Source organism: Glandiceps talaboti, chromosome 2 (assembly GCF_964340395.1).
Source record: "Glandiceps talaboti chromosome 2, keGlaTala1.1, whole genome shotgun sequence".
NCBI lineage: Eukaryota > Metazoa > Hemichordata > Enteropneusta > Spengelidae > Glandiceps > Glandiceps talaboti.
The window spans coordinates 23,763,143-23,780,547 of record NC_135550.1 but is presented as its reverse complement, the minus strand read 5'-3'; the positions used below and the strand labels follow the sequence as shown (position 1 = coordinate 23,780,547).

At 34.4% G+C, this 17,405-nt stretch overlaps 2 protein-coding genes across 3 annotated transcripts in view; one reads left to right on the top strand and one right to left on the bottom strand.

Moving 5' to 3' along the window:
- Positions 1-17,405, top strand: part of LOC144447119 (UDP-GalNAc:beta-1,3-N-acetylgalactosaminyltransferase 2-like) — a 33,344-nt gene that overhangs the window by 7,545 nt on the left and 8,394 nt on the right. Inside the window, exons 2-3 of one of the 2 annotated variants that reach the window (XM_078137034.1) lie at positions 1,037-1,071; positions 16,924-17,059. In XM_078137034.1, the coding sequence (XP_077993160.1) occupies positions 17,055-17,059 (5 nt within the window). In that variant the 5' untranslated portion in view covers positions 1,037-1,071; positions 16,924-17,054. Of the gene's footprint in view, positions 1-1,036; positions 1,072-16,191; positions 16,521-16,923; positions 17,060-17,405 lie in introns of those variants that run through there. The other variant, XM_078137027.1, reaches the window with a different exon arrangement.
- On the bottom strand, positions 7,437-15,137 carry LOC144447136 (uncharacterized). Its single transcript, XM_078137045.1, has 11 exons — positions 15,080-15,137; positions 13,929-14,107; positions 12,298-12,575; positions 11,930-12,048; positions 10,934-11,085; positions 10,492-10,564; positions 9,964-10,075; positions 9,596-9,720; positions 9,066-9,141; positions 8,643-8,758; positions 7,437-7,815 (listed from the first exon to the last, which is right to left on the bottom strand). The coding sequence occupies exons 3-11, from the start codon at positions 12,569-12,571 to the stop codon at positions 7,687-7,689; spliced, it is 1,176 nt and encodes a 391-aa protein (XP_077993171.1). The 5' UTR covers positions 12,572-12,575; positions 13,929-14,107; positions 15,080-15,137; the 3' UTR covers positions 7,437-7,686.

Below are 17,405 nucleotides of genomic sequence, written 5' to 3'. Positions count from 1 at the left end.
GCTCGCACTTGTCATTTAGTCATGGGCTGGAACCACTGACGATTTGGGACTTTTTAAATTTGGTCAACAGCCATTTTGCATGTCGAATTAGGAGAATATGTCTGTCTATTTTTGCATTTCTTACAAATTTAAGGTATAAAGAGTTTCTTATGTGTCGTGTTGGTCATATATGGGCGTACGTACGCTTTACATACCTAACATTACAATATAAATTGGTAACACAGTGAACTGAATAGAGTGACACGTCACTTGTAAATCACGAGGGTATGATATGGCGTTTTAGTGACAAAGTTCACAGTGAGACACATCTAATTATTGCATTTTTTAGTATCAATAAACATAATAATATCGATGACAATTGAGGGACTTTCCTAACATGTTTGTACGGTTGAACAGGTGTAGTTTGGCAGTTTTGTTTCGCCCAGTATGTATATGATTTAACTATGAGGATCTATGAGAGGCCTTCGCAGTTAGGAATTTCCCGTGGAGGTCGACACCCTACATAAGTGATACCGTAGTTCCCATTTTTCAATTACATCACCACCAAAACTTGATTGGGTTATTCTGGTATTTATTAAGAACGGGTTAACCAGAAACGACACTGCTATATGTTGTTTATACCTCATTTTTTTAAAACCGAATTGAGATTTAGAGTGAATAACAGACCCCTGCTCACTTTTCTAACATTGCAATACGCTGATATGAAATTACTCAATGTTATTTTGGATCAACTATATCGATTCTGTTACCATGGTTACAATTGTTGTCATTCAGCACAGTCATGTTTATAATTATGTTTCATTTCATCATTTGTCTGTTCTAAGGTTGCTTCACTGTTGCAAGAACTGTTGATTGTGAAACTTGAAAACTTTGGACTGGGGAACTACGCACGCTAAGATTACATGTAATACATTATGTCAAAGTAACATAATCTTTCGACTTACAAAAACATCGTACGTGTTGATCGTTTCTTATGCTTGGGAAACTACGTACGATTGTAAACATCATTAATCTTATTTCGTTTTCTGATTTGCAGGACGGTACCGGTGTACAAAGCTGAAGAATTGTAGAGTGAGTGATACTTATATATATATATATATATATATATATATATATATATATATATATATATATATATATATATATATATATATATATATATATATATATATATATATAGATTGATACTCACCGAGTGTTATATATATATATATATATATATATATATATATATATATATATATATATATATATATATATATATATATATATATATATATATATATATATATATATAACTCGGTGAGTATCAATCTGCTAAGACACTGCTCTATACCGCAGTGGCAGACGAGAGCGCAATAGTTTTGATAGTTCTGGAACTCTTTCTTGGTTTTAACTCGGAGTTTCACGCATAGTGCGATCATCAGACAAAAGTATGCACAACATGGAAATCACGTTTGTTGTCTGATGATCGCACAATGCGTGAAATGAATTGGAATTATAATTCGGGAGCCTTCAGTATTTACAGGTGGAGAGCTAGGGGAATCGGGGTAGACACATTTTACAAACATGTTCTCGGGGGAGGGTCATATTTTGCATTGTGATGTTTGGGGGAGGGTCACATTTCACAATCCGTAGTTTTGTGACCAAATTGAAGATTCAATGATTGTCAATTTGTGTGTTTTCAGTGAGATGTAAAAGTGAGATGAGCACTCAGCATTTATTTTTACGAGTACTTTGCATGCCAAAGTACAAATACATATATTGTAAGAAAATTGTTTGATAAAACGATACATTTTATTGAGTGTACCATCTCACCTTATCATTCACACTGTCCGTGAATGTTTTTGTTAATATATATATATATATATATATATATATATATATATATATATATATATATATACATATACATATATATATATATATATATATATATATATATATATATATATATATATATATATATATATATATATATATATATATATATATATATATATATATATAGGAAGTCAGTGGTAAAAGAGTTCCAATAAAATATCAACATGAACAACACAAGGTCATGTACAGCATCAAGTTAATGTTCTGTATATGCAATTTTCATGGGGAGCGTCGTGTTTTACAAAATGGGACAAAGGGGGGGGGGTCACTTTTTACGAATGGGGAATTGTCATGTTTTACTTAACAGACCATGTGTGTTTTCCTCCGGCCCTCCCCTTGTAAATACTGAAAGCTCACGTTACAACGCTATGGTACAAAGCATTGTTTTGTTTTAGTCTTTCTCTGTATGTTATTCACACTGATGTAGTAGTTGAAGGTACATAAGAGTGTCCGCTATTTCTTTTCAGAGGCCTTTAGGATTCTCCCTAATTTGACCTCAATTTACGCATCAGTACTTTGAAGAATAAGACAGAAATACTATGGTAGTAAAATAACCCTTTTAATACCATAGCGGTGGGTACTTTTTAATGCAGTCGAAACATAATTTTTGCTACGGAAGCTGTAATATGTATAATAGAGAAAGGGGAAAACGGGGTATTCCGAAGTAAATCAATGTACACACTGAAAGATGTATGAAATATGTAAATATGGATTAAGACTCTGAGTCTGGAACTTTATAATTTTATTTGCGCCATTCTTTAGTCTCACTTCCGTCTGGGGCCGTAAGGGCCCAGTTCTTACTTTAGGTGATCTACATAATATATAGTAAAGTCTCCAAGTTCCACGTCAGATATTGTCCTATTGTATAGTATATTGGTCAGCTGCAATCCCCTCAGTCTGATTAAAACCTGGTGTTGTGAAAGCGGCTTTATTTACCTCTATTTCCATCGCTTTGTGTCGCTTAGTGTTTTACTCCAGATGATCGCCGTTTTGGGAAGGCGACGATCATCTGGAACACAGACCTGGAACAACAAAAATCGAAAACGAACGACGCGATGGAAATAGAGATACATAAAGAAATCTAGCCGCTTTCACCACATCAGATTCTAATCAAATTGCAATTACAAGGGATACGACAGAAACATGTATAAAAATATAAATATGAATTTAGAAAATTTGAACACCATTTAATGTATTTGAAAAAAGCTTCCAGACAGTTTTAGTGATGTTTGGCCCTTGCAAATGAAGTAATTTTATTATTCATAATCTTTAATTGCATTAGTTATTAGCATAACTTGACAAGTAAGCTTAATATAATTCTGGGATTGAAATACAAGGTTTAAAAAGAGAATGATTGGCTTCCAAATAGGACGTACTTTTGAGGGTCTTTGATTAATTCCATGTAGCTCTACAGAAGTAAAGGAAGGGAACCGGACGAAAGAAACTGCAGCCAACGTAAGATTCTATGTAATTTCAGTCGATAACGTATCCGGTACCTGTGCATATAAACAGAGAAGTGTGCGATACCTATACTAGGGCATACTACAAAACTTTCGATCTCACAGTGCCACCCACACAACTTTAGATCTTTTTAGCGATTGATATAGTCATGCACAGGAAACGTCGTGTCTTTCTTTCGATGCTATAACTATAAGCGAACGAAGTTCGCATGTGAGGGCTTGTTCCATCCTCGATAGCGTTGTTCGGCTGTGTGTCGTATTTTATCGGAAGAACATCCGAGGGCTAGCTGATAGACTAAGTAACTGGCCGAAATACAACGCTACACATTTTTACGTATTTAAGAATACGGGTTTTTAATAATTGCAAAACATTACTACTAGTATTATGCTAATACCAGTAATTTATTGTACAAAATGTCCCGCGCGATCTTAGGCTACCCCGATATATCTGCGACAGACGTAAAATCCCGGTCTTCACAAAAGATTCCCCATGATCATGATGCTATGCGAAACTAGTACTAGTTTATAGACAATAGTGGACTTTTTGATAACATCATCAGAGAATGAAAGAGAAAATAATTTTGATCACATTCCATGATTCCACATATTGTGTTGTCCCGAAACTAAACTGCTTAATCATATTTTTCATATTTTTTTTAATTAATGTTCTTTTTATTACCAATCCATGATACCCCCCCCCCCCCACAAAGACACATACTTGTGGCAATATTGATTTGTCCAGAGATCTTCAGAGTTGATCCCGAAGTTTAAAGCACAGTTATTGAATATTGAAGTGCATGTACGTATTCAATAATGATGATTGATAAACATTTTCGGAATTTTGGTTTCATACATTTAATTGCTTTGAGTCAACACAAATAAAATTCATTATTTAGTGGTGAAGTACAAGTTCATTCAGCGTAGCGATTGTTGCTAGCTATTTTGTATATCGATATTTGTTCTTATTTCCAACTCCATGAGTTTGAACTACAGTTTTCTAAATTGTCAAGGCACGATAGATCAGATCAGGTCAAGAGTCATGTCAAGTCAAGTCAAGTCACTAGTCAAATGAGTTCATTCAGCATTTTGATGATTTGCTATTTTGTCGTACATGTTTGATATTTGTACTTATTTTCAACTTCCCGAGTTAGAACTACAGTGTTCTAAGTTGTCATCAGGTTAAGTCAGGTCAAGTCAAGTCCAGTCAAGTGTGAAATGAGTTCATTCAGCATTTTGGTCATTGCTATTTTGTATGTGTTTGATATTTTTACCTATTTTCAACTTCCTGAGTTAGTCAAGTCAAGTCAAGCCAAGTCAAGTCAAGTCACGTGACCTCACGTTACATCAAGTCAAGTCACTAGTCAAATGCATAGACCCTCCACGGTCAAGTCAAGTCAAGTCGTCAAGTGTCAAGAATGAGTTCATTGACCATTTTGATTACTGTTATTTTGTATATGTTTGATATTTGAACTGATTTCCAACTTTCTGAGTTAGAACTACAGTATTCTGAATTGTCGGTCAAGTAAAGTCAGGTCAGGTCAAGTCAAGTCAAGAATCAAATGAGTTTATTCAGCATATATTGATTACTGCTAACTATTGTATATGTGTTTGAGTTTGTGTCCGTGAGTTTAAACTACAGTATTATAAACTGTCATGTCAAGTAAGGTCAGGTCCTGTCAACTAAGGTCAGGGTGTATGGAAGAGAATTATATTGAAGTATTTAATATGACGATTTTTTTAAATGAAATTCGCCATCAACAAACTGATGCGCCCGGCTGATGCTGTCTGTCCGTTGCATCTCAATGCTTTATTTCACTCTACGATTCAAGCTGGGTTGGTTAACTTTGTAACAAAACTCTGCAATTTGGAGTATTCTTCTAAGATTGCTTGAACAATGAAACATTGACATACTGGAAGTCTCAGATTCCAGTGTGTAGCTTTGTTACCCCTATTTCTCAGAAGATTTAACACCTTTCGTAACTGCCTTGACTAGGCTGGTAAAGTAATGACGGTTTTAATACGTAATACTGTACCAGTTTAGAACTCTAGACTACATTCAAGCGATTTCATAGACTATTTAATGCTGTCATTTCTTTCGTCATTCCAGTTGTCATTCGTTTTAGGGTCACCCATCAGTATTTATACCAGCTCAAGTTGGTGTACACTTGTAAAGATAAACACCAAGTCGGTGGGTTTCCTCCCAACATTTGCTAACACGTGATCTTAAAAAAAATGGTATCCCTCGAGCTCCTTGAACAAACTTTCTATTAAAATTAGAATTAACATGCCTGTTGCATGGTTGATGCCAGTATTTGGAAAATAAAGAGATGCATAATGATCAGGTAATATACATATCTCAGAGGGTCTTTGTAAAACTTGTCAACAGTGATAGCAGTTTAAAACTTAATAGAAATCATTTATGATAGCATTACATGTAATTTCTTTGCTTTCTGTAAGACAAAATAATGGAACCCCTAACAATATACTGGCTATACCATTAAAAGTACCAATAATGACACTCACAATTTACTACCTTACAAGAAACTGAATTTAATACTCAGATATTTTATTGACAAGTGTTATATATGCAGTTTACAGTTCAAATATATACACACAATATATCTATGACATAACATTACCAAAATATCAAAACACATTTAAAAAAACATACATGACACTGATAATATGCCCCCTGACTGGACAAAGTGGAGGGATGGATGTTGTTGACTGGACAAAGTGGAGGGATGGATGTTGTTGACTGGACAAAGTGGAGGGATGGATGTTGTTGAAATGATCTGGGAAATATCCATGGAATGTGATATGAGAACAGCCCTTGGACATACATGCATATATGTGTGCCTGTGTCTGTGTGTGTGTATGTGTGTGTGTGTGTATATATGTATGTATGTATGTATGTATGTGTATGTATGTATGTATGTATGTATGTATGTATGTATGTATGTATGTGTGTGTATGTGTGCCTGTGTGTGTATGTATGTATGCATGTGTGTGTGTCTGTGTCTGTGTGTGTATGTGTGTGTGTGTGTGTGTGTGTGTGTAAATACAGGTTTCTATATGAAAAGTTTTTAAAGAACTATTAGGGCAATGGCTTTTGTCTATTGTCTATTGGAAAAGAATGAACATTTTTATACACCACATGATTTTATTATTGCTTCTCATAGGTTATATATTGTAGAATACTATTGTTAGTATTGGTTAACATTGCTTTTCTGTGTGCGATTAGCTGATATCCGTTGTTATCACTGACAAAGCCAAACCTGCTAAATAAATACACCGCAAAAAATAAGTATTCAATTCTTCAAATCAATCAATGACTAATATTGTACTTGTTAGACAAAAAACTTGCATAAAAAACATTTCTCACTCTCACATTTCACCTGAAGTACAAACATTTCAGACAAGCAACTGATTTCCAATACTGAAAAAAAAATTACAAAGAAAAACTAATTTTCTTTCTTTCTTTCTGAGCTTATGAAACTGCTCCTTTGCTACAAAAAATGTTGAATTAGAAAAAAGTGCACACAATATTATAGTTAACTTACTGTATTCTTTTGAGATGCCAGTGGTTCTGTTGATTCTATCATTAGTTATTAGTTCAGTAAACACTTAGTATAATGTTGTAAAAGCGAGTCCAGGTAAATATAATAAACTTTAATCGTCCAAATAAATTTGTATTGATAGCTTTTCTGAAAGTATTTCTATTGCATACATTAACAACCAGTGATAGAACCTGTCAGTGATAAAATAGGCATCATTTTTGTCATCATCCTAATAATAATAATCATATATCTTTATTGTCACATACAAGATTGGTGGAAATTGATGAGAATTCATACCTTTCAAAGGCAAAAGTAAATGCAAGTTATGCATAAAATATGTTGTTCTGGAATAAGCAAATCTACTGGTTCTATACTAGATTAACCATGTAACTATAAAGATATATAAAGAAATATAAAAAACAAAGGCAACATTTTCCTACGTGAATACTTGGAATTTAAAAATGTAAACAAGAATCACACTGATTTTAAAATGAAGCTAGCATAGATATAAGGACTGATGTGAAAAGCCTTTGCTGTCTTTACTAGTGATATATCTATACAATAAAATCCAGATTTTCTCTCTGTATATATTTCAGTCAAACTGTCCCGAAATAGTTCTATGTATTATTTTTTTTACAGAAGGTGTGACAATGCTAATATAGCCTTTCATGTAATGGACGGTACATGTCAGTTGTAGACTTAATTCATCACCAGTAGTTTAATATTGTAATAACTTCTGGGGAAGCTGTAACTAGTGTTGATGCCGTTGTATCATTCATTTATCACCAGTAGTTCAATACTGTAATAACTCCTGGAGACTCTGGGGATGCCGTAACTAGCTTTGTATCACTGACCCACATCTTGTGAAGTAAACTAGGATTCCGGTGAGCTACATTCAATTTTTCGCCAGTCTGATAAATAGAAAACAGACAAAGATTTGTGGTTACACCATACAACTTGTTCATGTCCACTAACTACTGTGTGGAAATCTGTTTCTGATCAGTACATGTTGTTCTGTATGGCAGTGTGGTACCTATAAAGGCAAGAGTTTCTGTGATTGTCCAGTGATAAAGTATCTCATGATATATAGTGTGTGCTAGTGTTATGGTGTGATATATGGTGTAAGATAGTAAGATGGTTTGAAATTTCATGTGAGATGCTGTGGTTAATGTAATGTAGAGGGAAGTGTGATGTAAGACGGTGTGAATGCATTTTATGTGAAATAATCCAATACTTTAAATACTTTTACATCCCACACTCCATCTATATCACATACCTTGACATCCCATACTATGTCTATATCACATACCTTGACATCTCATACTATGTCTATATCACATACCTTGACATCCCATACTATGTCTATATCACATACCTTGACATCCCATACTATGTCTATATCACATACCTTGACATCCCATACTATGTCTATATCACATACCTTGACATCCCATACTATGTCTATATCACATACCTTGACATCCCATACTATGTCTATATCACATACCTTGACATCTCATACTATGTCTATATCACATACCTTGACATCCCATACTATGTCTATATCACATACCTTGACATCCAATACTATGTCTATATCACATACCTTGACATCCCATACTATGTCTATATCACATACCTTGACATCCCATACTATGTCTATATCACATACCTTGACATCCCATACTATGTCTATATCACATACCTTGACATCCCATATTATGTCAAAATCACATACCTTGGCATCCCATATGACTATTTTCTTCCTATCTCCACCAGTGACAATTCTAGGTCCATATATGGATAAACAACGTACAACCCCAATGTGTTCCCGCATCACATTTAAGCATATGCCTGGCAAATAAATAATTAAATATGATGATAGGATCATTTCACTCATGTGATAACATATTGATACGTTTCTACAATATCGTTTATATTAATGTCGCCACACTTTTTTCTAAATCAGTGGGGATGGCATTTGTATATTATGGAAGACGGAGTATACAGAGATTTTATTAGACTTTTGATGTGTTGCTCAGTGTGAAATTCTGAGTAAGATGCACTAAAAATAGTTTTTGTTGCAATTAATTCAAATTTAACTTGACTACGCTACTAGGAAGGAGTATATCTACCCAGGTACTTGGAAATGACTACCTACCTTGGTGATTCCATAATCTGACACTACTATCAGCAGAGCCTGATGCTATGACATCACTGTTATACTGCAAGCAGTACTACAATGAAAATGAAGAAATTCGGCTTGTAAGATGATATGGTCAACTACTTGTACTAAATGACCAAACATGTTCATTATCTTGGTAAATCAAATTACAAAGATTAAACACATACAGTTCAACTTAGTAAGGAACACTGAGATTTCAATCTGTCCTGGTTGACAATCATCATCAAAGTGACAAATTCAATACATACAGTTTGTATTAAATTTACACTGGTGACTGCTGTTGAGGGGTAACACAACAATGAAGTACATATCTGGAGATGTCGTCTTAGATTACTAGTAGGCATTATTTTGATGTCAAAGACACTATAATGGGCATATTACAAAATGTGTATTGAAATATTGTGTACTCAATGTCCAACTTCTTGACAAACAAACTAAATGACGAATATTGCAACTGAATGTTTGACAATGCCATCACTAGAGGGCGTACTATCAGTTCCACTTACCACTTCCCCAGTATGGCCCATCAAAGTCTGTCTGCAATAACCTGTCTCTGTGTCCCATATTTTGATGTAGTTATCACCTCCACCACTTACAATGATACTATCATCAAACTGACAGCAATATACCACTGTAAAACACAGAAAGATTTGTGAATGCGATCTATTGTTAAAGTGGCCATAAAACTGTTCTTATGAAACCATGAAATGTAATACAAGTCTATTAAGTAGTTCTAACATGCTGGGCCTAGTGTTATTAATCAAATTCATTTATTTACTTTCCCTGTAGCAAGTTCCACTGTAAAGGCTTACCTGTCATTGGTTGTAATACAAAATGATATGGAGTACTAGACTATAACAATAAGTATACTTACCTTCTGTATGGCCTTGCAGTGTATGTACACAGATGCCTTTCTTTAAGTTCCACAACTTTAGAGTTTCATCCCAACTAGTAGAAACTGCCTTGTCATTGTGCATTGTTAGGAACTAAAATTGTATTAACCAACGACAAAGATTACAAACAAAATAACACAAAATTAATGCAATGAAAAAAAAAAGATTTATCAGGGGTTCTGTTCGGCAGGGATTCATTCTGGGTTGTTAACTATTGAGAGTAATTAATTGAAAAATAACTGATATAGAATAACAAAGAATGTATGGGGAATAGTCATGACTATCATGTCACATTTTATATATTAGTATTAAGTAACTATATATTTCATGGTTGTGATCTTATGTTTATACATGTTTATCTATATATCTCGTACCCATCCATGACCATTATGCCAAACTTCATGTAATATTTCATGACTGTCATGCCAGACTTCATATAATTATATATTTCATGACCATTTTGCCAAATTTCATGTTGTATCCTTACCACATGATTAAGATGTACATACCTCAATGTCATCCTGGTGGCCCCTCAAGATATGAACACATTTACCACTGTGATATAACCACACCCGCACAGTTCTGAAACAAAGTGATTATAAATTTTCACTGATGAAATATCAATAACATACACAAACACTTGATGTATACATGTGTAAATGTATACAAAAACACATCTCCCCCCCCCCACACACACACACACATTCACACACACAAATACAAACACACACACAGGCAATAACACAAAATTACATATTATAAGCAGTAAATTAAGAACAGACTCAGTAGTTATTACACTCAACAGTCACACACACACACACACACACACACACACACACACACACACACACACACACACACACACACACACCATGGCACACACTCTATGTGACTCTATGTACACATTTTACAAACAAACAAGTAGTAACAGTTACAGATTCAGATTCTTACTTGTCATTTCCAGCACTGACGATAGTTTTGCCATCAAAAGACAGTGATTCTATACCATTGGTGTGACCATGAAGAGATTTCTGACAACGACCTGTTTTGACATCATATACTCTCAGTATACCATCAGAACAACCAGTGACTAATACATTGCCCTGTAACATGGAGAAGTTAAACAGTGTGGTGTTTGAGTTTGAATTTGAATGGCACTGAAGCATATCAAGCATCCATTGTTACTGCTATGACTACTTCAACTAAGAAATCATATTTCCATCTTAAAATACTCCTGGACCAATAATTCTTGGTACACCATGTTAATAATCATCACTACTAAAATTACTACTGCTAACACAGACAAGGATATTACAAATACAGATATTTAGAAAGAGAATCTTTAGTTAGGATTTTCCATTCTGATTCCTGGCTAGCTTTTATCAACATTATTGCACAATTAGAGTTTGTTATCTGTATATGCTTAGTGTATAACAACAAACTTGTTACACTGTGTGCATTAATTTCCTATATCATGTCCTCACATACCATGTCCAAATATGAAATATATTTCAAAGTTTCAAATACAGTATATGAATCCACTTTGTGCTACAGCTTAGAGTCCTGTCACTCATAAATTACAATCTACATTCATAGAAAATAAGATGATGTGAGATATTTCATTTCCATATTGCTAGTCTGAAAATGTGGATGATGACAACTTTTCTGATATAAATAGGGGTGTTGTGAGTCTTGGTTATATGGCTGAAACAACTTGCAAATTTTGGACCTTGCAAACATACATACACCCTTTGTCAACAATATCTATTCATGTAATAAAGACTATTATTACTGTCACCATAGAGTTCCATATTTATATTAGGTAAGACTATTAATATACCATAGCTCTGAATATTTGTAGAATAAAAGAACTCAATACATGATTGCTAGTTACTGAGTTTTCAACCAGAAATGGAAGGATAAAGCCAATGAGAAAGTTTGACTTACTATAAGTTGAACACATGTGACAAATTCTGTATGTTCATTTAACACATGTAGACACTGTAATGACTGTAGATCCCATATCCTTGCAGTGTTGTCATGGCTACCACTTACCAAGATCTTACCTGTCAGATAAATAAATAAATTTGTTTTCCTGAGCAAAAAAGAAATTACATTTTTTTTTTAAATTGTTTTTCAATGATTTAAACAGGATCAATATGTCCACCACTGATGTGTCATATTTTGACCAACTTCCATAGTTTTGAAAAAATCAAATGGCCGACTTCCTTTGTTTTCAGGATTGAAGGTACATAGGGTGTTAAGAGTTGTCAAAATACAGACAAATTTTGTATGCTGCATGCTACGTGACTTACCATTCGAATCTATTGCTGTTACTTGTTCCTTGTGACCTCTTAACAATGGAGCCAGAGTGTACTTTCCAGTAGCCCAGTTGTTATCTAGATGATGTGCCCTCATGTACACATCCTTCCATTTACAAATAGGTCTTAATGACCCTACTGTATTAGGTGCAATGTATGTGGGTGAGGTATTGGATATATTGGCTGTCAAGTCAGGAGAGAATGGTCTTTCTGACGTCAAGTCTGCATCAATACCATATCGCAACCAACCTTTCTCCTTGCATAACATTTGCCTGTAATAATTAAGAAACAATTTCTGATTAAAAAGATGTGTTTAAATTTCACAATCTAATCTGAGTTAAGAACTGAATATCAAGTCTCCAGAGTTCCATTTTTGGCTCTAAAAACAACATGTCAAAGTTACAGTTCATGATTTATTTTTACAAACAAAACTATGTTGTTACAGCATAACAATCATGGTGTTGTCAGAGTCAGAAAGTGTCCAACTTGTCACTGTACCCTACAGTATTGAATGTTTGCACTAAAAGCTATATCTTACTGGTACATTCCATTCCAATATTATACACATGGTAGATTGTTTTCTATTCAGCCTTGCATTTCATAAAGTAATTATGGATTTCAGTTATATGCTTGAAATTGACTTAAATCAGCTTTAATCATGCTGTTGAGAATTTATTAATTGAAGTTATTCTGTAAGTCATGAGTTGAATAATACCTATAATAACACTTGGATTCAACAATTGTTGAGCAGTGATCAACATTTACAAAGGAGTGATCTTTGAGCTATAAATCAAACTGTGACCTTTGAACTTTGACAATCATGTATTCAATTTGTGACCCTTGAACTGAGCCCAGTCTATACACCAGTTAATGACCTTTGACCTGTAATTCAATTAGATTTCTACTATACACTGGAATCTCTTGAGATCAACAGATTTATAAGAGGTTGAAAATTCCATGGTGTAGGAAATATTATAAGGTCCAAATTACTATTGAAACAGTAGTTTCTAGCAACTGAAATGTTTTGTTTGCTTCTAAAAATAAATCACTATGGTGTATGTACACTACAGAGATACACATGCATGTAGCTTTAGAACATTTTGAATTATTTTTTCATGACAATACTTCACTAGTTTTATGTGTTAATAGTTGATATAACTACCATTGATCAGCTCTGCATAACACCTTCTTCTATACCATGTAATAATAATGTTAGTTTTTATATTGTGTTTTTTCTCACACTGTGTTCAAAACACTTTACAATTATTACCCCGGTATGGACCTATTATAGCACAAAGGCCCTTTATACTTCCTCAACTCCTTAGGGAGCAAATATTTCTTTGTGGTCTATGTAAACGCATAGGGTTAAATCATTTACATTTCAACCTCTATCCTACCAGGTCCCCAATTATATAGCTGAGTTGACTGGGATGCAATCATGGTTTAAATCTTGCCCAAGGACTTAAACTATTCAAAAACAAATGGCTGCAGTGAGACTCAAACCTACAACCTTTAGATTCCAAGCTGACTGCTCTAATCATTAGACCACCATGACTCTGCATCATGGACTTTGGAAAAGCTGACTATGGGAACAAATAAAACTAATGATCTGATAGTCAACTCACCATATTGGGTCATGATTCGTTCTTTCTCTCCATAATTTATTACAAATGCTGAGTCTGCAAAGCTCCTTTGCACCAAGGTAGAAAAATATCCTCTCTGACAATTCTCTCGGTAAATAAGCAACAAAATCTACGGCTAATAAAGGCTTCAATTCTGCATATAGAAATCTCAGCTGTAAAGGCTAGCAATGAGAAAAAGCATCATGGGTAAATATATGAATTTCACAATTACATATACAACTTACACAAGGGCTGAAAGATAATGTACAAATCTAAATTTTTGTTGTGTTTCTATGAAATATTTTGAGAATCTAAAATATTTTTAACAAGTCTATAAACTTTCTGTACAACAAAATACCACCCATGTTCTATGAATATCCATTTTTTTAAACACTTGTATTCGTCCCTTTTTTCAAACTTATTTTTCATTGCAATTAAGGATGAATTTCAATGAAGGTTCACTTTATATTTAAGTAGTGGTAATGAAAATGATATGGGAAACAAGTTATGGTTCAGCTGTGGTGTTATCTTCAGTCAAAATTATAATGTATACTAAAATAGCATAGTAATAAAACAAACTTTTGGCCCATGATGACAATGTTTGAAGAGAACTGTGCAATCTGTTGTGTCTTGTACCCTAAACTATCATCGTAAAATACCACAGTATGTAAAATGTACAAAGTTCCAAAGAATCAGACCATTTATAGCCAACCGAGGAAATTTTACACATTTTCATATTTGCTCTGATAGTTCTGCTCTATAATCATAAGATGAACATTGAGCCTTATCACCAAATCACAGTCTGCTTCTTTCTTGACAGGCATTAACTTCCACACCCCTGGGTATGAGTGAAACTGGGTATGAGTGAGATGTGTATGAGTGAGACTGGGTATGAGTGAGACTGGGTATGAGTGAAACTGGGTATGAGTGAAACTGGGTATGAGTGAGATGTGTATGAGTGAGACCGGGTATGAGTGAGACTGGGTATGAGTGAAACTGGGTATGACTGAAACTGGGTATGAGTGAGACTGGGTATGAGTGAGATGTGTATGAGTGAAACTGGGTATGAGTGAAACTGGGTATGAGTGAGACTGGTGGGTATGAGTGGGACTACCCTGTGTAAGTGTGAGTGACAATATGTGAGTGAGACTAACCTGACATTTGAGTAGCAGTCTGATCAAAATTTCATTTTGTTGATCTCTTGTACAGTCTGTAAAAGTATTCACCACAACGGCTGCTTTGTCTTCAAAGGTTTTCGGCATTCTGACCCACAGATTAGTTATTACTACCAGTTTAAATATAGACACAGGTTGTTACATTATTCAACATGACCCTGAGTATATGCTGTCTGTAATGAAATCATCAACAATACAGTTTATATTAAAGAAAGTGAACCTAGAGGGAAAATAGAAATCCAAGAAAAAGGACATCACCATCCAAGTCTGCCAGTTTACATCTGATCACATGGCAGATTAACTTTTCTAAATTCTATTGACTTAACCAAATTCCAATACAGAGGTAAAAAGAGTTCACAGCATCACACCACAGGAGACATGTAAGTGTGACATGGCAGTCAAAAGTGCATTTCCAGGAGATGTCTTCAAGTTTGCATAGGAAGGTAAGATGTTGGGATGATTGAGTGTACTATATGCATTCTCCATATACAATTACAAGTAGCATTATTTGTAACAGTACTTATAATTATATATCTACCCAAACTGGCAGGATTGAATATAAATAACATTATTTGTAACAGTACTATGAAAGTGTTTTCTTATATTATATAATTATATCCACACAATACAAGCAAGATTGTGTATCCTTGTGCTCAGCTACTCTCGTCCTTATTCAGAATGTATATAAATAATAGATTCACAGATTCAGTCAGTAGACATACAGGTCATAGATCTGGGACTGTTATCCCCTTGAACAAACTCTGAGGAGAGATACACTGTATCGATCGTGCAGTGAAAATTTCTTGGGGTATGTTCTTCTTGATCCAATTGTATGACAAGTAATGTGTTCATTAATGTTTGGCGCACGTCATAACACTGTAAGTCTGTATAATTATTTCAATAACACATTAATAGTTGTGTATTTACATTTGTCAAAACCTTCATGTTGTTATGCAGCCATAACTCATTGGATGAACTGCCATTTTTACTTACCGTTAATTTTCACATCTATTCTACACTGATTTCATTCACTCAAACGGGCATCATGACAACGTTGATCCCATAAAAAAATACGCAACTGTCACACTGTGTATGTGTGTTCTTTGGCAAGCTAGCTGTGCACAGGTAGAAAATCCCGGGTCGAATGGGGTCGGGTCAGGTCATGCTAATATTTCCCATCATCCTTTGTAAATCCAATATGTCAGCGTACAGTGAAAACCATGGGTACGCTGAGCTAAGATCATTTCGAGTTAGAGTCTCTAATACATAGCTGTTTTGAAATGCTGCATGGCTTATTTAGGTAACATCTGCCCGTTGGTGTCTCTGGGAGTCATCACCATTGCCGTTTTATCAACATACATCGGGATTCCCGCCATCACGCCGATCAAGTGTCTGCAACAACAATGTCAACATCTAGTTGGTGCGTCTGTTTACATTCTACTGTCTACAGTTGTATTATTATTTCTCTATCTACCGCGAGATTTTTTGTAAATCGGAAATATAAGGAAAAGACATTTCAAAAATACCTCCTTTGTATGCTTTATCAAGATCATATATATATCGAAGCGAGCTTGGTGACTGCTAGTCAGAGATATGTTGTATATGTACCGTCCTTTGTTCTTTTGTTCGTCGTGGCCAATGCAATGTACAAGTACAGCTGTCGTTTGTATTAATATTACCAGGGTCCACGATTCCCAAAAGTTCCCAAAGCCGTCTCATCTGATACCTGTGTGCTAAAATGTCCCTTTAAACTGACTTTATGGTTTGTTTTTTTCTCTTAAGACTTCATCACAGCTCATCCTTTGTTTTTGTACTAATTATAGATGCAGTAAACCGGAGGCTGCTTCATTATGAACTAGTTATCGGTATTTTATCAGCACGTGAAAATTTTCAACTGCGTGAGGCCATAAGAAGCACATGGCTAAAGCCAATACTTTCAAATGAAGCTCTTCAAATGAAGTAAGTTTTCCATCTTTTATTTCAAAAACAAATTATTCATTTATCTATGCAATAGAGACTCACTAAATCAGAAAGCAGGATCCCTGTCAGTAGAACAAGTCTTATTGGCATTATTTTTCATAACATAAAACTACTTTTTTTTCATTCACATATGTACATTGATCAGTATTTGAAATTGTCTTACACAGTCTTTGTCAAATTTATGTATTTTTTGTTTCATTTATCTACATTAGAGCAAATTACCAGAATTATATATATGGCAGCAAAATATTAAAAAATGGCATCAGGATAATCATAGTCTCAATCTTTTGTTGTTGTCTGTCTGTCTGTCTGTCTGTTTGTGTTT

Coding starts and splice junctions, on each gene's coding strand:
- LOC144447136 (XM_078137045.1), bottom strand. CDS start 12,571: ATGTTATGCAAGGAGAAAGGTTGGTTGCGATATGGTATTGATGCAGAC. Junction 8,759..9,065: donor CAGATTATGGAATCACCAAG/GTAGGTAGTCAT, acceptor TTTATTTGCCAG/GCATATGCTTAAATGTGATG. Junction 7,816..8,642: donor TAGTCATATGGGATGCCAAG/GTATGTGATTTT, acceptor TCTATTTATCAG/ACTGGCGAAAAATTGAATGT.